This window comes from Saccoglossus kowalevskii, chromosome 14 (assembly GCF_978046115.1).
Source record: "Saccoglossus kowalevskii chromosome 14, keSacKowa6.1, whole genome shotgun sequence".
In the NCBI taxonomy this organism is placed as follows: domain Eukaryota; kingdom Metazoa; phylum Hemichordata; class Enteropneusta; family Harrimaniidae; genus Saccoglossus; species Saccoglossus kowalevskii.
This window is the reverse complement of record NC_140654.1, coordinates 33024393-33047936: the sequence shown is the minus strand read 5'-3', so window position 1 is coordinate 33047936 and position 23544 is coordinate 33024393. Positions and strand designations below refer to the sequence as shown.

Here is a 23544-nt window from a genome sequence, read left to right as displayed (position 1 = left end):
TCTCATTACAGGACCTGTTTAACACATACTCTATTCATGTTCTCATTACAAGACCTGTTTAACACATATTCTATTCATGTTCTCATTACAGGACCTGTTTAACACATACTCTATTCATGTTCTCATTACAGGACCTGTTTAACACATACTCTATTCATGTTCTCATTACAGGACCTGTTTAACACATACTCTATTCTCTCTATTCATCCATGTTTGTTCTATTAGTAAGTGAATGCAGTGTTTTGCCCCCATCAAGGCTCCATACATTACTTATAGTTTAAAGAGCGTATTTATAACGCACATTGTATAAAATGTCAGGGTTTAGACAACTCATAGTGTGTTTTTCTGTTTTCTAAATAAATTACCCTTGTAGAATTCCCTGTAGAACGGAATGGAATATTCTCCATATCAATGACCTTTATCAAGTGTCATATTTACTCAATACATAGTGTCCCCCGATCTTGCTTTATTTAGTTTTACACACATAGACTTACAACGTTATCATTATAACAAGCAAAGTTTTAGCAATTTTCATATCAATAAACTCCTAACACGGTCAAGGGCGCTGCATATTATTGCCCTGGTTAGTTTGCCATATAGTGAGTCACACTTATCAGACATCTCAGCTCCCAAAGAAGCTTACAATCCTGTATTTAGTAATACATACATACACAGACTTACAAATCCAGTCAAGTAATTGGAAATTAAAAGTAAATCTATTACTTAAAGAAAAGATTCTCGGCACATACTTTTAAACTACTTAGAAATGTGTGATATTGGTTGTATACCTGTCATTAACATCTGAACATTGGACTTATAATTGAAATTATGAAATAATTAAACCAATTCAGTGAGATGAACTGAGAAGTTTAGTAGAAAATACTTTACCTAAATCAGAATTCAGTTTATATGTTTTAATACAATTAAATTTCAAATAGACGACAGTGTAAAGCCCGGAATTATATGACTATTACACACATCGAACCAATGAGTCAAGTATCCAACATTTTGTAAAAGGAGTGATTTGTGTTAGTCAAATAGTATATAATATTATATAATAGCAGATGCTGAAAATCTCGATAAGGGAACCAATTTATCTAGACTTGTATTAGCAGTATTAAAACATTTCAGTCATCTGACTGATTTCCGTCATTTTAAGGAAGAAATTATTGGATACTTGAACTTCATAAAACACCAAGCAAATCAGGATTGTTTGATCATTTAATTTGTCTATCTAAAACATTATAATAAATTTGGGCTTCAGAAATAAGACGGCTGTAACTGCTGTAATGAGAAGATACTTGCAAGATTCACAGTGCATTACATATGTAGTCTTTCATAATATCTACGTTCTACAATTGTGTCAGTTCTACAATATCAATCCATGGTCCCAAACAGTCTGTCATGGTTTTCCTGTCAACACGAGGTACGGTTTGCAACTGAGCAGGCACTGTACTACTTGCGTATCTGGTGAGCCTAGCAAGCATCTCCAGCACTATATCTTCTCTTTCCAAAGACAAATCTGTAGTTTCGGTAGGATCTTCATCCAAATTATATAATCGAACCATACGTTTTCTGTCGAAGTCTGTATCAATGATCGATTTCACGGGTGGGTTTATTTCCGGTGGCTGAAACCATCTGTTGTCACCTGTAGAATGTAATTAACCAGATCAAATTTTACTTTTACAATCAATCAAAATTCCAAAGGCACTGACAGATTTGTTAGACAATGTGTTAAACGGGAGTAGTTGATACTGTATACAATGTCCATTGACGAGATTGAGAAAGATACAATCAAACTAGACTAAGTGCTACATGACATTACTATACACACCGCTACATCTCAACAGAACAGATTCGCCCGAGCTTATACATGTATATCAATATCAATATATTTAACAAAGCTGGCAAGGATTAAATAAATGTAACTTAGTAATGATATAGTGATTATAATTGGAAAAAATATCAAGCTGAATATCAAGGGCTTTATTTATATGTTAATATATTATGACAGAAAGGACTACCTACCGTCGTTTTGTCCAGTCAGTAATTTCCACTTCCCCATTTTGAGAGCAGCCAGAGTTGTTATGTCAAAATCATTAGTTCCATATATGCCAGTTCTATACTTGCTTACGGCTTTCCTTGTTGTGTCAAGAGCAATTAACACGTCTTCGCGCGGTGATTTCGCTAGTCCCCTGGATCATCAATGAACAACAACAAAAAGATAACAGGGAAAATGAAATTCCTTCACCGCAATGTTCTACAACTATGTAAATACTTCACTTTAAATAAACAACAATTGTGCGAACTATTTAGATTTGAACTTCCCTAGTAAACAGAAAAACACAAGTGGAGATAATGGCTAATTTGCATAACCATTCACTCAGTAAGAAGTTTGCTAATGCTAATAATTAAAATGGCTTAACAGCCCCAAATTTAAACCTATTATTGTTTTGTAAAAAGTTAAATATAGTGCATAATATGGAGATCCCGTCATTACTTTTTTCACTGTTTCTTTTCGATTATTTATGTACAGCCTTGCTAAATCTTGCTAAGCATTCAAAAGAGAGAATGTTTGTATCTGTTTTCTATATTTTAAAATCGTCTTTTGAGTATGTTCCACTATTCACAATGCTGCCAAATTTTAACAGTCTATAGCCGAGACTGTTTGGATAATAAAAGGCAAAGAAAAATTCACTCCCAAGTGCCCACGAACCTGCATCTATACCTTAAAACTAACTTTCTTGACATTGTTCATTCTTCAATTGATTACAGTCGAGTGCTAACTAAACATGATAAAAATACTGTCATATAATCAAGAGAAAGGTAAAGTACATGGGTGACAAACAATGCTAAGTCCAGGTCTGGAGGTATACTCCAAAATAAAAGGGACAATGCAGTTCACGGACTGTACTCAAATTTAAATCACTGCAGATATTCTATGATCAATTTATATGATCAATTTGTATCTAATTGAGAGACAATTGGAACAAGAGTATACAACGTTGTGCGCTCAGATTTTAAAATAAGAACCAATACATTTTATGCAAAAATTGAACAGGCAATGCGAGAATATAAACAGAAATAAGAATTCTTAACTTACATCATTAGACATATGCTGATGGAATACAACTGTATTTGAACTACAGATACGACGGCGTACTGTCCAAGTGCATACTTTGAGGTATCCTCGTAATAACCTTATTATTTTATATTATTATCTTTTCCTTCCAAGGATACATCATGGAAATGCCGAAATCCAAAATGTTCAGAACAGAATAAACGAAATTCTTTGTGTGTGGAGTCCGGTAAAACCCTGGTGGCAGCCATGTTTGTTTTTATTATCAGAGGACGCTTACGGGAGTAATAAGTCCATATTTGGAATTCGCATTTCCTAATATGGTAGGATGAAAATACCCCGTAAAATACCGCAAAATTGCGGCACGCTGTAACTTGTGGCGTTAAGGTGACAGATGTATAATAATAGTGTATATGTTGTGTTATTTGTAAATAATACATTCATACCTTATCACGCCCCACTGACTAACACCATATAATAACTCCTCTGTGTGAATATTACCGCCACTTATATCTACTAATGTAGGAAACCAATCAGTGATATGCATCAATTCATTGTTGTCAGTGCCACGTGCGTTGGTCGGTAGTATTTCACTGTAAACGAATCCAAGGGCTCTAACGCCACCTTCCCAGTTTGAAGCTTTCCATCCTCTCAAAGGCCAGTTGTTTCCACTGTATAATGGATCACCGCCATTATCTATTAGAATAATAATAATAATAATAATAATAATAATAATAATAATAATAATAATAATAATAATAATATGGGGTTATTACAAGGTATGCACAAAGACAGTACAGCGGTTATATCGGCCGACGCGCAGCGGTGGTCGATGCGACGGTGTACTCTCTGAGTGCATACCTTGAGGTATCCTCGTGATAACCTTATTATTATACATCTTTTCCTTCCATGCGTAATCATCCCATATTTGGAATTTAGCATAATAATAATAATAATAATAATTATATTAGTTACAATATTGTAATTAGTTACAATATTGTAAACATTACCAGATGTGAAAACAATTATACTGTTTTTCAACATGTCTTTATTTTCCAATGTCTCGATGATATTTGCTATTGCTTCATCCACACATGACACCATCCCTGCATATATTCTTCTGTCTGTGTCATCTATGGTTGGTATATATTCCTTTTCGTAGACAGATGGAACTTGTAGCGGCTCATGGACCGCCGAAAATGACATGAAAAGGAACAGCGGCTGCGAGAGAAGGTGACAGTTATAAGATTTCTGCTTAAATAAAACATTCGTTAAACAGAACGTTATAGCAACGTACATTGCATTGAACTACACTGCATTGTATTTATCCTGGTTATCTACCCACTTCTGAATCAGGTATGCTTGTCATAAGTGTGGATGTTATGCTTGATACAGCAAGCACAATTAACTAAACATATTGTGTCTCAACAATCTATGCTTCATCTAACCTGAACTTGAAAATAATGTTTTTTATTTGAATTAACTCTGTCTGCATTAATAAACTTAGATTTACCTTATTTGTATCATGGTTGTCGATAATAGTCGTCCCCTCGTTCCCATACATGATTGTTGAATAATTACCATAATATTTGTCTGCTACACACAAATCGTTCCGTCTCAGATCCGATATGTCATGCACCATGTGGGTATAGTGATCTTCTTTTGAGTCGACAAATCCTAGAACACATTAAATATTGCACGATGAAGTTATACACTGAATAAAATGTTATTTAAAACAACACAATACCTAATACATGACATAGTGCGATAACTTCTGTAGAGAAGGAATACACTCAATAAGTAATGACTGGTGTTTCTAAAATAGTAAGCATATTCACACTACATATAAATATAGCCCCTGCGAGAAAGTTGGACAGCGACTGAATCTATCAGATGTTATGTTTGATTTGTCTGCTTGTCCGCTTCATCAGAGTGTTTAACGAGAAATTAAATGAATCGGGAAATCAACTGAAATACACATTGACAAGGCAGGATCAAATCTATGCAATGTTATTTTCAAACACGTTTCGGGTTAATGCAAATAGTATGAATATATTCGCTAGCTTTTGTTACAAACATAAAGTGACAGCTCTAAAATAACGCTGTCATTCTTCAGATTGTATTCAATTTTTCATTATATATAGAAAGTATCAATTTGATTAAAATAAGATCCTGGTTTTGGCTTTTTTAAATTAAATTGTTAAAAATATACCGAATCACAAGTACGTAACACAAAACATGAAACAAATACAAAATAATTAAAAAAATTAGTAAAAGTAAAATAAATATATAAAATAAAATACACGCCGTACAATACGGCATCAGATTTTAATCAGATTGAGGAAGTATAGTATATGCTCACCGAAAAACGTGTCAAATCCTCTATTGTGTGGGAGAAATTCTTTTGAATAAAATCCACAATTCCATTTTCCAACGAGATGAGTTGAATACCCAGCTTCTTTTAATTTATTTGCAATAGTTGTTTCATTCAAAGGTAAACCACGTGGGTAGCCCATGATTACACCATGCTGTAAGCCAATGTCAATCTAGAAATTAGCAAAAAATAAACAAATATTGTAATGGTTTTTTAAAACATATAAACATTTACCAGTATTTTAATTACAAACATTCACAGTTGCAGCAAATAATAATGTGTTTAAACTACTGGTATGAGGTAATTCTGAGCTAGAATTGCCAGATTCGATCGGTATTATGCACAAATAGAGGCTAAATGTAATAAGCGCCTTGATAGAAGAATAAAAATATTGGACAGGTAAATAGTGGGAAAATAACCAACACTATCTCTGCTTGTCCGCTCGGAGTATCAAACGATCTGCGCAATACTTTATCCCAGCACTTCTCGATGCATACATCAACATGTTTAAATATGTCTTCCGAAACATACACATTTTATAAAACACAGCTACCAAAGTATTTTGAAAATGTCATAGCGTCTATCAATGTTATTCAATAATACATTGTGGCTTCAGTATCCTTGGGAAACGTAACAACTAGAGAAACTATTTTTCAATCTTATATAACTATGGGAAGAGGACTCTGGTTCTACTTAAAATAGCATTACACATATACCCCGGATGTTCTCATTATATTACAATGTGGCAACTTTTCTAAATGTTGACATAATATGTTGTCCTTACACAAAATATCATATAACTGGTACTGTTACAATGACAATGTGAAATTTAGATTTTTGCGGAATTAAAAACAATAATAATTCAACATGTATCTCCTACACAAGAAAAACATCTATTCGAAAATCAGTCCAAGTCACGTCAGTACTAAATAATTCGAGGCAATCGAGAATAAATAAGGATAGTTTTATTTTACATTTATTAAATTGACAATATGACTTGTACTGCATTCTGATTGTTAAAGTGAAAGTTTTCGTTTTATAAAAAGCAGTACTGTGCACGCGTATCAAAATACTCGACAGAAAAGGTAAATTCGAGGCACATGCAAACTTACAGGTATAATTTAGCGCATGCAGCAAATGGAAACATTGTATATACGCTAGAGTTATTAGTTTGCCTATTCAATTATACAATATAAATGAGAGTACGAAGCGCATATATTAACCACACTCACTCAATGTACCATTTTTAATTATGTTAACGATATCGATTACTTCTGGTCACGAAATTTATTCAATTCCCGAATTTTATTTCCGATCAAACCGCGTACCAAAGGGTTGCATGTCCTTAGATGTCAATATTGGCTTGACAGGCAAGGTACAACACGTGTCTTGTTTTTGTGTTCTAAATTTAACTGCGCATCAACATGTAACGTAAATTATCAGAAAGATACTATATACGGTATGTGTGTATTCATTAGCCACGACCAAGGTCGTAAAAACACAGCATTGCGTGCATTGAAAAGCGTGAAAACAAAGATCATTAGAGAACAGAGAGAACAGCTCGTGTAACTTTAGCATTGTTAAAAATATATGAATAATACCTTTTAACCTGTCAATACAGTGTAAACGCAGTAATTTTAACAGAAATTATTTCAGCTATTCGATGTTGCGTGGATGTTCACTAGATTTTAAATTCATTGGTTTGTAAATTAAAATATTCTAAGTTTCTAGTTACTTTCGTTGAAAATAAAATCAAAGGAATAGTATAGTCTATTATTATAATAGTAGTAAACATTTATATTCATCACCACTGTGCAGATACAAAAATCATAATACTATGGCTTAAATTTTATACGCTTTTCCAAGTCTGTAAACTTATTAACCCTAATCACATATTCACGACGTTATTGGTGCGGTTTACTGATGAAATTTAATAATCCTCGCATATATTAACGACGTAAACGGAAATATGTTGTTCAAAATAACGATTCTATGATAGGCAGAATATACATGTACACACAAACTGACCAATGCAATATACTTTCCATGCAATACATTGAACACAGTGCGTATCGGGTACGACGCGAATGAGAACAACTTACCACGTGTCTGCCAGACATCAACATATTTCGCGATGGAACGCAGAGATTAGCAGCATAATAGTTATTTAATTTCACACCATTATTTGCAAGCCGATCAATTGTAGGAGTTTTTATGTATAAATTATGATAACCGACATCATTCCACCCTAAATCATCAACCACAATAAATATAATATGTGCTTGATCAGAACTTAGACCATCAATTAGCAAACAACTTGAAGAAAATACGACTAAAAGCACGGAAATGTGTGATATACACATGACTGAATATAAATCAACATCGCTTAGATGCTCAACAGTAATACATTATGTGTATTACATGGCAATGCCTAATAACTCATTCTTTAGAAATATGTTCATGCAGATTTGGATAATCCATAGAGAATAGAATATATGACATTGTCACAATGTGGTGACAGCTGCTTTCTCATTAATGTGTATTTCTCATAGGGCCAGGCATCATGTGTGCGGAATCAAAACACAATTAAACAACTTTTAACTGATTTTCAGATTTAATAAAATTTGATTTAGCTTAAGGTAGCATGACTATTATTTGCATACTTGTTTTCATCTTCTAATTGTGACTAAATGGCTACAAAAAGACCAAGGAAAGTACATTTTCTAGGAATCGCCAGATTTCAAGCTTTTCAAAAGTGTGTGTGCTTTATAGTTTCTATAATATTTATTTTTGAGAAATGTTGGGTTTAAAATGGGAATTAATAAATCCTGCAATTGGACATCGAGTATACATTCTTTCAATGTATTGCGATTCTGGACTTTGAATACATATAACTTTACATGTTCAAATATTCTACTCTAAGAAGCCTGGTAAACAAGGGACCAACGAGAATCATTACAAACAATTTTCCCCATCAAACAAATGTGAAAGGCAACTGTAAAGCGAACAATTATAATCATTTTTCTGCGTAATCTGGAGTTGTTGACTGACTTTGTAGGGTCACCTCAAAGGGTAGACTGTATGGTACATATACAACAATTGATTTTCAACTGCAACCTTAGGGAGGCATTATATGTAATAATAGGTGTGCTTAAGCCAGTACTTAAGATAGGCTTAATGTTAATTACGAACAAGTCATTTTAAAAGGTGAAGTTTATGTTTGTGATTTCAGAATTTACACTGCTGGTCACATTGGTGTTGAATTTGAAAAGAATTACACAAATCAATTACGCATCTAAACATAAAAGTAGAATCAAGATAGCAGTTGTTAAAAATTCTTCAGTAAGCAATCCAATCTGCCGGAGATACTTAACATTTACAATAAACTTAAGAAGAAAACATCTGATTATTGACAAATATTTTATTTGTTGTTCTTATTGAATTATTTTATTACAATATTTGTGGAGAAGCTGAATCAAGTAACAATTATCAATATTATGCCTCCATGTATAAGATAGTAGTGGCATGTGAATATTATTAAGACTTATTATTCAATTTTATTATGAGTTGATATGTGTAATACAACACATGTATATGCGCATTTATTCAAAAAAACCTTCACCTCAGTCAGTACAGTACACAAAAGGAATTGTATTCATGAATATTTTGTTCCTAATATATGTTATCTGGATTATACTGCTGAGATTTGACATATAACGTACAAGTAGAATGCTACTCAAAAGTTACAATATTTGTACATATTTGATATATCATGTTACAAGGGTCAAGAAAATGGGGGTCATCATACTTCGTTCGAAGAAAAATGAAGAATGTACAAAATGGGATGAAAATATCATGTTTTGTCTGATTTGGGGAATTTTACCATCGTTTCCCATGGCAAGGATAATAGTATATCTCAATATCTTGGAATTTTCATAGTGATATATGGTGAAAAAAAACAGTTATATAGTATCTTACATTTTATGCTTATTATTTTACATTTTTTCTAAAAAAAAAACAGATTGACAGTGAAGTGAAAAAGTTCACATACTAATAATAAAATGATAAATTGTAGACGAAATGTGACATGAATTATTGCCATTTGCTCACATGTAAAAATCTCACAAGTAGCATTCTACCATGAAGTACTGTACATCTGTAAGATGGCAACATTAATGGCATACAAAATGTGCATACAATCATTTCCACAGGAATTGCAAACAAGTTATTAAGGACATAGAAAATCATCTGCTTATAATTATTGTTGATACATGTATATGCAAGATACATGAAGGATAGCCATGCAAACAAGGCTGATATGGAAGGAAACAAAACCAAACTACAGTTTTGGCGATCCCGCTGTTATCTGACTTTCGATGCCACACTCATCAACTCCTCTCAGAATCTTGAAAAATCCTGAAATATATAATAATAAATTTGAAATTAAATTTTGTTTTAAAGAAGTCATTGTCCAGGTTTTAGTGACTGGGTGAAATATAAACAATGAAAAAAGTATATTATAATTAAATGATAGAAGAGTATTCAGTATAATTATGTGTTACCCAACTTTTTTGAACAAAGTATGTCAAAGAAATAGTAAAAGCAACATGGTCACCAGTCAGCCATTTTGAATCAAATCACAAAGCAAACTTGTATGTATCAAAAAAGCATGTGTGGTGTTCCTATCAAGTTCAAATAAATATGGCCTAGACATGCCAGAGAAATGGTTGATGCCATGTGCAAAGTTCAAGTTTTTAATGATGAAAATCACTGTCAGGTGGTTAAAATTGATCAAAATCCGAAAACAACCCATTAATCTATAAAAGCATATCTAGGAAAAAGGTAGAACAATTATAGTGTTCTCCCCAGACTCCATGACAAGCACCTTGCTTAATTTGCATAACAATTTATCTAATTTGAATAATTATGTTTGCCTAATAATTAGTTTCCCCAACAAATATTGATACAATAATTACAATAGAGAGATAATTTTATATCTCGTATATTTTATATCATTTTACTTATTATATTTTATGTGTGTATCAAGTCAAATAAAGTTTGAAATAGAACAGCAAAAAAAATGGAAATACCTATAGCCAGTCAGTAAATATATCGTTTATCCATGGAGATAACTGGTTCATCATTATTGTGTGTGTACAACAAGAACAGTCAGTTTTAGTGCCCATGTCACTGTCAGTTCATATGACGTGGGGGGGAAAACATTTTTTGGTTAAATTTGTAAAGTCTGTGAGATTGCGAGTTATCAAAATATGATGAAATTAATAAATCAATAATGACAACATTTTATTTTCTACAATGGCACTTCAATACTAAAGTCTGCGATTGTTTATTGACCTTATACCTCTTGCTTAACGATACGATCACCGTAACATTGTCAGCTGATGTTGCGATCATTGCTATCTGACTTTTGGGTGACAAAATACACAAATAAATAATGTTTATAAATGATTCATAGACGATTATTTTAGAAACTAAATCACAATCGCCAATGATATGTTGTTTTTAAACATTGCAGAAACACATGCACTCTGCACCGTCATCTTTGTTACCTCGAACAGGATTCCGCTAGAAACCTCTTCTACCGCTTGAAGCATTGTCTAAAATCTCAAAGTGCCTGCACGCAAAATATGCAAATTAGTTAATGATATGCTAATGAGATGCACGCAAATTCCAAACTGCAACAATGTATCAAGTTTTTACTTTAAATCATGGAGCTAAAAATGTTTAAATCAAGGACAATTTTCAGTGATATTCAATAAATATATACTCAAGATACAAACCATTCAATAAATACTATATAACATACAAACACACACACACACACACACACACACACACACACACACACACACATGGTAGCAGTATAACTCTTTTTGGAGGATGTGGTGGCCCTGAAAAGGGCCATTTGGTTTGTATGTGAAGAACCACAGAGATTTGCTTAAAATCCAAGGAACTAGTCGTCATCCTCATCTTCATTGTCACTATAAAATATCTTGGCGATCTCTTCTCCGATTGCCTCGTCTACCTCGAGATCTTTGTACTCCTCGTTGTCCTCACTGCCAAGTGCGTTAGATATGCCAGTCTTCTTGAATGAATTGATGACAGTTTGGGGCGGAACTTTGTTCCACGATGAGACGACCCACTCAAGTACCGTCTTCTTAGCAAGGGCCTTTCTTTTACCAGCCGGTGTGAACAGTGCTTTGCCCGTCTTCATCCATTCATTCCTCCTGGAATCACTGCAATGTCCATGTTCCAAGAATACAATTCCTCTTTGACAGCGAGTGTGAGCTGTACGCTGCAGGAGTCCCATATGAGAAGCCGCCGAGAGTCATCGTTCCGTCCCGGAAATGTGTGGTACTTTTCACTTTACGTTCTCCACTGTCTAATCGCATAGCACTGCATTTACCCATGTACAGTTGCTCCTTTGATCAGATCCATTGACGAACTTGCTTCTCGTTGATACCGAAATGTTGGCCGTTTTCGGTTGTTTTTCGTCTAAATAGACATAGCCACAACTTTCAATTTGAAAGCAGTGTCATTATGCAGGTTTCAACTGGTACTGGTATTATTATACTCTGCAAACATCAAGTATAATAACGCGGTAAAACTTCACTACTCCAATGACTGGATACTTAAACTCCAATACAATTCAACGAGATCTCCGATCTGAACTCAGTGCTGAACAACTCCCCTATATATACATGTACCCCCACTGTCTATAAATAGACCATTACATCAGCATACATAAGGAGTCTGGAATTTACTACAAATTTCTAGAATGTTCCATTACCTTCTATTGCCTTCTACAATGTCCTATTACCTATTCAACCAACTTCTAAAAATTCTACCCAGACACAGTACGGTTCTAGAACATTCTCAGTCACACGGAAGTGGTAAACGTCGTATGCGACACTATGCTCAGGATTATATTGACATTTCCACCAATCATGAAGCTCTCAGTATTAGCACTTGTACTCATGGTCACAATTTGAACACTTTATTTATGTCGCCTATGATAATAATAATAATAACTTTATTACGCCGTATTGTGAAATTACATCTCAATTTTAGCTAATTGTAATAAAAGTATAAGAAAAAGAATTAACTAAATCACATAAAAAAGACACAACTACTACTAGGTACAGTACTAATAGTGATTAAGAGAAGAAAATTTTCATTGTGCTTGGAAGTTAGCATGTAAAGTATAAGATGATTTAAGATAGGTAATAACATGTTTAATGAGATTTATTTCTGATGTATTCGTGATATACTTAAATTTTTCAATATTACTGGCAGACTGGAAATTGTTCAGTGAAGACCATATATAGTTTCTCACGATCTGTATTATAGAGTTTACAGGATGTAATGAAATGTATTTCATCTTCTAAGTATGTTACACATCCTGCAAACTCTGTTGTCAACTGGTGTATTTGGTCTCTTGTAACGTCCTAGCTCTATTTCTAATTTGTGGTTGCTAAGTCTCAGTTTAGACATAAGCTTAATTTCCTCTCTCTTATTCAACAAGTATAAATAAGGTGATGTGCTAATGTCATCTTTCAATAAAGAATATGTTCTCATTTTTGAATCTGGTCTTTTGATGTGCCATGAATTTAAATAATGATCTTTGGCCAACTGATAAAAAGTTTGTTTTTGTACAGACTGAATGTTAATTTTGTAAATTTTACTAATCATAATTAGACTAGCTAGCTATGAATTTTTATAGCAGTTTTGTTGCAGTTCCTTAAAGTGCCTGTGAAATGGCTGCTATTTTCACGCCTACAATTATCCATTGATACATAAATATGATTAATTTTTATGTTTCTAAGCATAAATAATTTTTTTAAGTGAAAAAATATGTTTTAAACTCAGTCTACGGAAACTTTATTTTTGTGTATTTTAAAACGAGGCTTCTCATTAGCTTCTCATTTGCATAACGAAATTCCCCTTGTGACGTCAGAAGGGGAAGTCGCTGGGCAGCTTGCATTGTCGATACGTGTAAATAAGGCAAATTTCTTGTGCTGTTTTCTCGTCTTTGACTAAATTGCCACTTATGTACTTGTTCGTCGAGGAAGAATGGACCATAATGAACACATAGTATCAAGTTTGTTGCATGGGGTTGAGTCAGATGCGAAATATGTCCGGTCTGGTGTAGCTAGTCACTGTGGTCGTCACCGGAGCACGTTTGTACACTGTCGCTGGATTCCGGCATTGGACAAAATCAAATTTGACGGCTGAATCGTCTTGTTATTTAGCAGGTTACTAGACACTGTTGATTTATAAAATAGAGAAATAATTTAAACAAGCAGCCTATCGGCTGAGATAGCTCCGCTGTTAGAAATGCACATTTCAATTAAAGAACTGAAGACATCATCAGAAAATGAACAATATGTATAGTATCAAAGCAATCGGACTTACAGTTTTTAACAAGAAGTCGGAAATATCACTTTTTACCAAAAATTACAAAAATATTCACCAAAATTAGAGAATTGAAGACATCATCACAAAATGAACAAATCTGAGAGAGGTCCACATGTAGTACCTATATATGTAATATCAAAGCAATTGCACTTGCGGTTTTTAACAAGAAGTCGAAAATATCACTTTTTACCAAAAATGACAAAAATATTCACCAAAATTAGAGAATTGAAGATATCAACATGAAATGAACAAACCTAAGAGAGGTCTACCCAAGGTACATATACACCAAGTATCAAAGCATTCAGGCTTGTAGTTTTCAAGAAGACGTCGAAAAAGTAAAACATTGACACGGACAACGACGACGGACAATCACTCATATGATAAGCTCCGCTCGACAAAGTCGACAGCGGAGCTAAAAAAACGACAAAACACAGCTACTAAATAAATGACTGTTGCGTTGTAATGGGTGAACACGTCGGGTCATGAAGGGGACAAGTGCGTGAATGGCGGCGTTTAATTGGATAACAAAAATAATTGAGAGCGACTCACATACAGACAAATTCAGAGTGGATTTGGCGTGATTTTCATGATTATGACATCATATTAAAAAAATACATTAACAGCTCAAGCCCGGATTCTTATTCCGTAAATTATTACGTCGATCAAGTTGCAAGTAAAGGCAACAAACGTGTGAATTCGACATTCAACACCAATAACCGAACAATTCAGACACTTTTAGCCTGCGAAAATGAAAACAGCCTGAGGGCTGCGTAATTTCCCGTTTGTCCGACGCTTCGTTTTCGTGTCATTATCAAAATTACTGCTACCTTTTACATAACACGGGTGGTCTCTATAAAGCGATAATCGGGATCGTAAAAAAAATCAAATCATTTGAAACACATACTCTGAAATCCGTCTCAGTGATCATGGGCTGGTCCGGAATCTATTTGTTCGAAAACGTTTTGTATTGTCGGCGTTTCTCGTTAAAACCTAGTTGTTTTGTCATGGACAAGGACAGTTTTTCAAAAAAAAAGAATCTGAGGTGAAGTGGACACTGCATATGACGCTGTTAGGAGGAAGTCCACCCCAACCTTTTCTCATTATTTTCACGGTTTTCGTCCACCGATTTTGCACCCTCGGATCCATTGGAAACGTGTAAATACTTACACTATGACTATACGCATTACTGCAACCGCCCACAAAACAACGTTTAACCATCATAAATGTTTGTTGTGAAAACAACTTTTAAAAATTCGCTCTCTCAAAAATAAAATAAAATAGACAAAAGAAACGCCTATTAAAAAATGTATATCGTTTAAAAGTACAGTTGTACGTTGAATTACACAGTGATATAAAAGTACGGCCCAGGGGAATGGCTTCCTCCCATATTTTTGCATTTGGTGGCGCACTTTCGGCGAGAGTCGGAAATCCGAAAACAGTCGACCGTTTCAGGATAGGTGGGCGTGGCTACAGCACGGGAAATATCTCAAATTTACTTGGATACAAGTAATCATTTTCAGCAAAAAAATCAATAATTGCCCATTTCAGTGGAGCACAGATCTAAAATGGGAAGCGTGTGGGTGGGCATTGCACAGGCACTTTAATAGCATGGTATGTAAAGCTGATAAGTCCATTGTTCAAAATATTTTGATAATATTTGATTGCCTGGTAATGGATTCTTGCAATTAAGGGTAATCTACCCATTTGCATCCTACAACCGATCACACTTGTTTTATTGTTGACACACAGAGTCTGACGACAGAAATTTAAGTGAAACTTCTCTGTGTCAGTCTTGTCCCATTTACCAGTCTCTAAAACACCCCAAACTTCAGATCCATACAATAAAATTGGTAATTGCAATGAGTCAAACAGTTTGAATTTCAACTTAATATTGTTATTTTTTCACTGTAGATGTTACCAATTGAATATTTGGTTTTCCTTGCCTTATCAGTAAGTCTCTGCATAGTTTTGTGGAGTGAACCATTAGTGTTAAAGGTAATGCCCAAGTATGTGAATTGATTGTTTTTTTCAAGAATTGTGTCACCATATTTAAGAGCAATGTTATCAGATCTGTGGCCATATTTTGTGAAGAATATGACTTTGGATTTGTCTGTATTTACTTTCAATCCCAACTTATTAGTATAGTCATGTAGATGATTAATGGAAGACTGGAGTCCCTCTTTAGATGTTGAAGTGATAACTATATCATCAGCAAAGAGGAGGCTGGATATTGTTAGTCCATCTAGTACTGGTTGATCAATGGCTGTACTGTCTAATAGTTCAACTAAGTCATTAATAAATAAACTAAAGAGAGTAGGACTAAGTGGACAGCCTTGCTTTACTCCGTTATCAGTCTGAAATGCTGGTGTCATCTTGTCATCCAGTTCAACGTAGAATTTAATGTTATTGTACATACTTTTGATGATGTTATAGAGACGGCCATTAATGCAGTTGGCTTGCAATTTATACAGTAGTCCTGATCTCCAAACTGTATCAAAACATTTTTTCAGGTCAATGAAAGAGCAATAAAGTGGCTTATTCATTGAGTGGTATTTTTTGACCATGGTATGCAGTGTTAAGATATGGTCTGTTCTATGTTTTTTCCTGAAACCAGCTTGGTTCTTGTGAATAATATCATTATCATGTAGATACTGGTTTATTCTGTCATTTAGAATCATGCTGAAGATTTTTCCTATTGCACTGTTATTAGTTATTTGGATTTAGTGAATCATCTTTTTTGTGAACTGGTGTAATGGCATTAATGTTCCATATTTCGGGGTATTCTCCTTTCTCCATTACATGGTTGTATAATTTATGAAGGGCTGCAATAATATGTGGACTACTGAATTTAAGCATTTCAGCTGGTATGCCATCATAACCAGGTGATTTCCCTGTTTTTAGCCTCTTCAGAGTTGTCTTAATTTCAGACATAGAAATCTCTTTATTAATGCTGGAATTGAGATTGTCCAGATTTTCAAAATTGGTCAATACCTGGTGTATCTCAGCTTGTCTATTCTCTGGTATATTGGAATTATTACTGATAGACTGGAAATGATGTATCCACTTGTCATAGGGGATATCTGAAACTGGACTTGTACTTCTTGATTTGGTATATGTCTTGAGTAAATTCCAGAATTGTGTCTATGTGTCCGTCGCGTGTCTATTTCACACTCGTTCAATCAGGCGTCTATCACCCAAAGAAAACAGACATTGCATACACAATACATACACTCATTTATTGTATACACAGGAACTGAGGCAGCCCCAGGACGGTGAACACATGTGGACACGGGAAGCACTGCACACAATAATTGACAAGTCTCAAAAAGCCAATGCGGCTTCTATTACAGGGTTTTGCAAGTTTCAATTGTTGTTAATTTTGACTTGATACATTGTAGCAAAGTCGGGGTGCGGCTTCTATTAAAATTGTGGCTTCTATTACGAATTTTACGGTACCTGACAGGGATATGCAAGCATCTTGACACAGGGAATTCACCAACATTATCAATAGAGACAAAATTAGAATATGTAATCCACACATACCTTGGTCTCCCCAGTCTTCATTCCAAGAGTTGGCAACAAGCCAATAATCATGTCCATCTTCATTTCCCCATCCTAGTATCTTAATAGCATGACCACCAAGTGCTTCACCAGTCTCATGTTGATATACACCTTGTAACATAATTCAAGATAATGCATACTTAGGCATTCCGTAATGACAAGCTAATATGAAACGTGTTACAAAGTGATGTGGCATTGACCATTTCTTTGAATTACGTTTATTTCAACAATATTTCAGAATGATGTATCATATCCATTTGCCACCCTCGTATCATTGAACTACAATGCCATGGCGATGAACATGATGCACATATGATTAGGATGCTGTCAAGCTTGCTACGGTCAAAAATAAAAAAAATATTCACTGCACGTCATTCACACTTTCACTTGCATAAATGCTGCTACTGATACGTGGCAATAGTAAAGATAATAAATTTGAGACGATGCATCACTGTTACGATATCCAACCCCAGCCACATGTAACACAAAATAAAACTGCTATATGCCGACTAGTGTACATTTCCTAATGTGCACAAGGCCAGTTAGACAAGGAAAGTATTGAAACTTGTATTATCTAAAATAAATATGTTTAGTCATTTGTTCATCTACTGTTAGCGTGACTGTGGAGGCTAGATTTAGTAGTGACGTTAAAATAATTAATTTTAGAGAAAACAATAATTGTCATGAGTTAGCTGTGAACCAGCGTGTGGGCACACAGTTACGGCATGAATTTGCCACTGTTAAAAAGCCAAGAAAAAGCCAGTAAATTAATTCGTACTGAGTCACATGTTACATTATTGATTCGTCATCGGAAACTCTAAAGATCGCCTGATCAGAGTCTCATTTTTGTTCTATTTACCGTCACATGCTGCGCTATGTCTGGAATACACTCTTTATCACCAAGTAACAGTAAACAATACCATGGAAGGTACTAATGGAAGGTACTAATGGAAGGAGCCACGACACCTCTCAGGTGGCCACTTAAACTTCTTAACAGGCTTATTTTCTTTTGCCAATTTTTTTAATGTGACCATAAAATATATGCGCATTATGAAACTACGGTCATTATACATGCGCATTGGGTTTTGTTTAGTTGTGAAAGGTCAAAATACCTATTTCACAACCGGAAATTCAACAGATTGACTTCACGTATTTCACATGTTTTAATTATTAGCAACTGTAACAAGAACAAGATTTTGAGTGTCTACAACAAAAATTCATCAAAGTTCGCCAAGATCCTCGGAAACAACAGCATTCAAACTAGACGTCATTTTCAGTATTGTACATGCGAGGTTAGTCTATCGCTTCCGAACATGCTTTGAATATTACCGAATGCTCGAGACTAGCGTAACCCATTGTACAAAGGTGCTGAGATCTAACGAGAACCAATGTTTGTGAACAAACATTGACAAACGATCATGGGGTGAAGCTAAAACAATAGCGTCATGGCTCCTTCAGTTAGTACCTTCCATGACAATACTAAACACAGTATACATATCATTAAGGTAGAGATGCAGGTTCGTGGGCATTTTTCGTGATTTTTTTTTTTTTTTGCTTTTTCTCACCCAGACAGTCTTGGCTAGATAGTGTTAAAATTTCGAAGCATTGTCATTGTTGGAACATACTCAAATATCAATTTTAAATTATAGGAAACCGAGGCACGCATATGTGATTAAAAGTCCCGAAAGTTTGTTTGCGTTGCTCTTTGATTGACAAGTCACTGTTGATGTTATATGCAAATGATTGCTGGCCCGGCCCAGTTACGGAGCAGCCGGTGTGCGACTTCCTGTCCTGGCTCTCTGTTTACTTACCTCAAGCGCGATCAACTCGCAAACTTCAAAAAGCAGACAAGGCGTAGACACTTCCAGCATGCAAGCGGAATGAAACAAAACATACACTTGTAACTGATAAGTAAACTTTTCACCCTTAAATAAATTGGTTCATTTATTTTCATGTAGGAGGTAGCGTCGATAGGGCGATTTAATTTTCGCGCAAAACAGGGCCACAATTTTTCTTGTTTTCTTGGTGCATAGATTTCAAGCTTTTTCGCATTGTGGGCGAAACTAAAAAAATTTTCCACAAATTTTTACTCCAACGGCATTTTAAAACTGAAGTAAACATTTTTCGTTTCGATGTAATGATTATCGTGCTGAAAGAATTGTGATGCAATTGACAAACAACACTGCTGTTGCTGTCATCGATAACTAACTTTTCAGTGCCAAAATACACAAAACATAACATGCTCGGTTGATTAAAAATAAAAAAAATACCCTGGAAATTACCGAAAAATCGGCAATGAGATGCTGTTTTTAAACACCGCGGAAAAATCATGCACTCTGTGATGCCATCTTGGTTACCTTAATCGGAAACGCCCTTGTCAGCTAGCATGCACCGGTAGCGATGTCGCAAACTACGTTGTATGGTCGTGATCGGCGACCTCTGGTACTAAGGAACTCTATGAATGAGGTATTTCCAGAGGTCAGAGTTCGTTTAATTTGCATCGACCTGTCTCGTCTGTAGTTGAATGAAACCTGCATCGATTTACAATAGTTCCCTTTCCAATGTGACTTTATTTCGAATTTGTTTCACCGGCGTTTGCGAATAGTCGTTGTGTAGTAAAATATTAGGGCCCTTTTCAACCTGGTCGTCTAACTTCGCACGGTCCACGGAAACTGCGTCATACAAAGTATTTTTTAAAGGTTTGAGGGAAGGTAAATTTAGACTCAACCCACCCAATGGCGATCGCTATGTTTATATAACTGTATGAATAAGTCATCGGCTTTACGTAATCCATTGTGTCCCTCCCTCAGTGGAAATGATAACACGACGCCATGACAGTTTTCACGCTAGGTTGAGACTTCGTGGACGAATTTTTGTCCGTTTCCCTCGAATTGTAAATGTTTTTATTTTATTTTTTTTTACCTGACGATTTAATATCGGCAAATTACGATGTATGGTGTATTTCTATGAGTTTCTGTTACACATATGAAGCGAATGATTTGTTTTAAAACTTTTTTTTTTACAAAATGGCGATTATCTCAGTTTCATTTTTTACTCCAAATTTCAACTTTAAAACTATTTAACTTTTAGACGGTTCATTTGTTTTCGATGAAATTTTCAGGGGTCATTATTTTAACCCAAAATCAACACCACCTAATATGGTATCATAGTACATTATTGTAAACCATAAAACTCAAAAGTTTAAATAAAACTCTTTCAAATGATATATAACTTGATTGGTAAAAAGTATATTTTACTCATGTAATTAGAGGCAATTAGAAATATAGTCTCCCAACCTGCATCTCTACCTTAAATCATGACTAGAGGGTATTTCTGGCTCGTACTCTCTGTGGCAACTTTTTAAATTTCCGAACACGATTTTCATTGCCTTCGCCGATCCACTATGTGAAAATGAGAAAAGCAATAGGAACTTTGTAAATGTTTTTTGAGATTAGATGACGCAATCTGTTTCAGTAGTCCAACATCACGGGACATTGATTGACAGCAGTTAATTATTCAAGCTTAGTAGCACGTCCCTTTTTTTCGATTCATGTTTTTTACTTTTATGCACCAAAATCTCAACTCCTACACTATTTATTGTCATAAATACTATATATAATTACTGCTGTGATATTCATAGTCACATACATCCATTTCGGCACAACATAATCGATCTTGGCTGGAGCTGTTTACTACAGCATGACTTTCAAGGAAACAATCTCTATTGTTCAGAAGCACATTGATAGTATGCCGGGCCTTTAAAAAAGTGGTCAATAGAGCATATCAAAGTGGCATGTTAAATAATTGTGTTGGGTCAAGTCTTCACATTACCAAATCATTCAGTTGATAGACAGTTATATCAGAATATTTTAATTGAGTATAGCTTTTGGTAAAACACACCACACCATTTTATTATAGGCAGATTAGGGCAACAATCACAGTGTTCACACAATTATTGAATTGAATTTTTTTCACTTTTTTCTTTTATTTGGACTGTTCTCAGCAACATGACTACACTTTGTTCAAAGTAAAGTAAAGTTTTTACATAGTAATTTCCAGACAGAGTAAAAACACAGTAAATAAGTAAATACAAACATGGGTTTCCAATAATCACTAGAATCAACAAATTATATAAACAAATTCAATATTTACCACTCTTGTAGCTAGGAAAATCAGCATACACTGTGAAAGCGCCCTCTACAGGTCCATATTTCTGAATCTCAGCCATAATCTGTTGTGGATCAGAGCCAACAGCGTAAGATGTAGAACCTAAATTAAGAAAATTAACATTCGCATAATCAGCATCAGTGAGATTGGAACATAGGTTGTAAATTACATTTGAATCCAATAATTTAAAAGCACAATATACATTAACAATTTTGGGAATAATTAAGTTACTGTAAAATATTTTATTTTCACTTGGAAGTTATTTTTGCTATTATCATTGAAAGGGTGAATAAGGGTGAATATACAATTTTTCCTATACTATACACAGTACTCATCAAAATTGGGTGTAACTAAATGTCATACAAAACAGCATAATTCAAGCTAAATAAAGCATTTCACGGTAATGTTTTATTTTTTGTATTCACAGGAAAACAACTGAACTTCTAATATGGTTTTAAGCAAAAAAAGATGCATTCATTTTGTATTGTTGAAAATCAATGAGTGAATGCCAGCAGTAAACTCAAATGACCCCCTCATACATCTTCGCCAGCCAAGGACCATTTATTCAGCCGAAGCCTCAACATTAACCCTTGGCAAATTTCACCACGATTTACTGCATGTTGCATGCCCTAAAGCGATTATATGATTCACTCGGGCTCATTCGTATTACCCAATCAGAACTCACGATAGAAACAACAAGGTTTGAACAAATATTTAGACATTCCAGTCTTCATTCACTTGCCCACAAACAATTTTCAACATTGGAATAAAACATTTTGGAAACGTGTCAACGAATATAGACCTTCTGTTCTTGACTCCCGTTGAATCAGCGCAAAGGCTACACACTGCCATTGTATTAATCTGTGATAACCCCAGACATTCACATTCACGATACAGCAACGCTGATTGGTGACGCCAGCTCCTTGGCGTGCCCAATCAAATGACTCAATTTCACTGCAGCGAAATACAGTTTTTCCTAACATGATCACGCATGGAGTATGAAATTGATACGGTAAGCAGCTTAATTTACATTGCTAGTTATATGTGATATGATGATCACTAAAAAGAAAATTCCTGAAAATTGTCCTCTCTTGAAATTAAAGCAGTTCAAAGTATCTATAATATTATATTTTAGGTTAAAATTAGTTTTGAAATGTATGTATTTGGTTTAACACTTACCATATTGTTTGTCCTGAGGATAAGTCTGATTGTATCCTGACTCGCATTCTTTTTTACACTTGGGTGTGGGTCCAATATCTCCACAGGGGTCATACTTGCCACTTACATGGTGGTCACAATGTGGTAGACTATAAGGTTGACATCCTTCATTGGTTCCATACTGACCACCAGTCACCAATCCTTTGCTGACCCAGAATGACCAAGCAGCAGATGGGAATCCACCATTACATCTACAATAAAACATAACATGAATGTCACAGTCCCCGTTATTTAATTATAAAATACTCATAGAAAAATAATACATGGAACATCTGCAACCAAAATATGTCTCATACATGCTCAAGAAACTGCATTCATAAATCTGTGTAAACCTTGTTGTACCTTTAATAACAACTTGACTTCTTTGTTAATTCAGGTCTTTGTATATTACCAGGACCTGGGTTTGTTTTTAGTATCACTACTATAATTCCCATTAAAATGTAGCCCTGACACCCCTCTACATTTTCTACAGGGATTAGTAATGGTATGACCCATCTGTCACTGATTCAGATCATGGATGTACTAAGAAAGGATGAACCACTGACCAATTTTCTTTGATCTATCTGTTTTGCCGCTGATTATTTTGAAGTAATAAATAAACATTGATGTTTACTTCTAATTACGCTTAAGATCGTAATCGCGTAGCTGGGTGATCCCTAAATCTGTTTGCACTGTGCGTTCGGCAGTTCTCGGAGTCGGTCGGCAC

The 23544-nt window shown here is 34.8% G+C and overlaps 2 protein-coding genes across 2 annotated transcripts in view; both read right to left on the bottom strand.

Moving 5' to 3' along the window:
* Positions 1-1203: 1203 nt before the first annotated feature.
* LOC100373229 (arylsulfatase B-like) lies at positions 1204-5601 on the bottom strand. The gene is made up of 6 exons (XM_006820691.3): positions 5442-5601; positions 4593-4756; positions 4090-4300; positions 3526-3775; positions 2029-2195; positions 1204-1648 (listed from the first exon to the last, which is right to left on the bottom strand). The coding sequence occupies exons 1-6, from the start codon at positions 5593-5595 to the stop codon at positions 1353-1355; spliced, it is 1242 nt and encodes a 413-aa protein (XP_006820754.3). The 5' UTR covers positions 5596-5601; the 3' UTR covers positions 1204-1352.
* A 3258-nt stretch (positions 5602-8859) lies between these two features.
* LOC100373078 (cathepsin B-like) overlaps positions 8860-23544 on the bottom strand; it is an 80062-nt gene continuing 65377 nt past the window's right edge. Inside the window, exons 5-8 of the mRNA XM_085508165.1 lie at positions 22800-23029; positions 21606-21722; positions 17436-17564; positions 8860-9869 (exon numbers count right to left, since the gene is read on the bottom strand). Of these exons, the coding sequence (XP_085364291.1) occupies positions 9793-9869; positions 17436-17564; positions 21606-21722; positions 22800-23029 (553 nt within the window). The 3' untranslated portion in view covers positions 8860-9792. The remainder of the gene's footprint in view (positions 9870-17435; positions 17565-21605; positions 21723-22799; positions 23030-23544) is intronic.

Bases quoted from the DNA above. Each gene is read 5' to 3' on its own strand.
- LOC100373229 (XM_006820691.3), bottom strand. From the start codon at position 5,595: ATGGGCTACCCACGTGGTTTACCTTTGAATGAAACAACTATTGCAAAT. The intron at 3,776-4,089 runs GTAATGTTTACA...TTATTCTAATAG, and splicing joins TATAATTGTTTTCACATCTG to ATAATGGCGGTGATCCATTA. The intron at 1,649-2,028 runs GTAGGTAGTCCT...TACATTCTACAG, and splicing joins ACTGACTGGACAAAACGACG to GTGACAACAGATGGTTTCAG.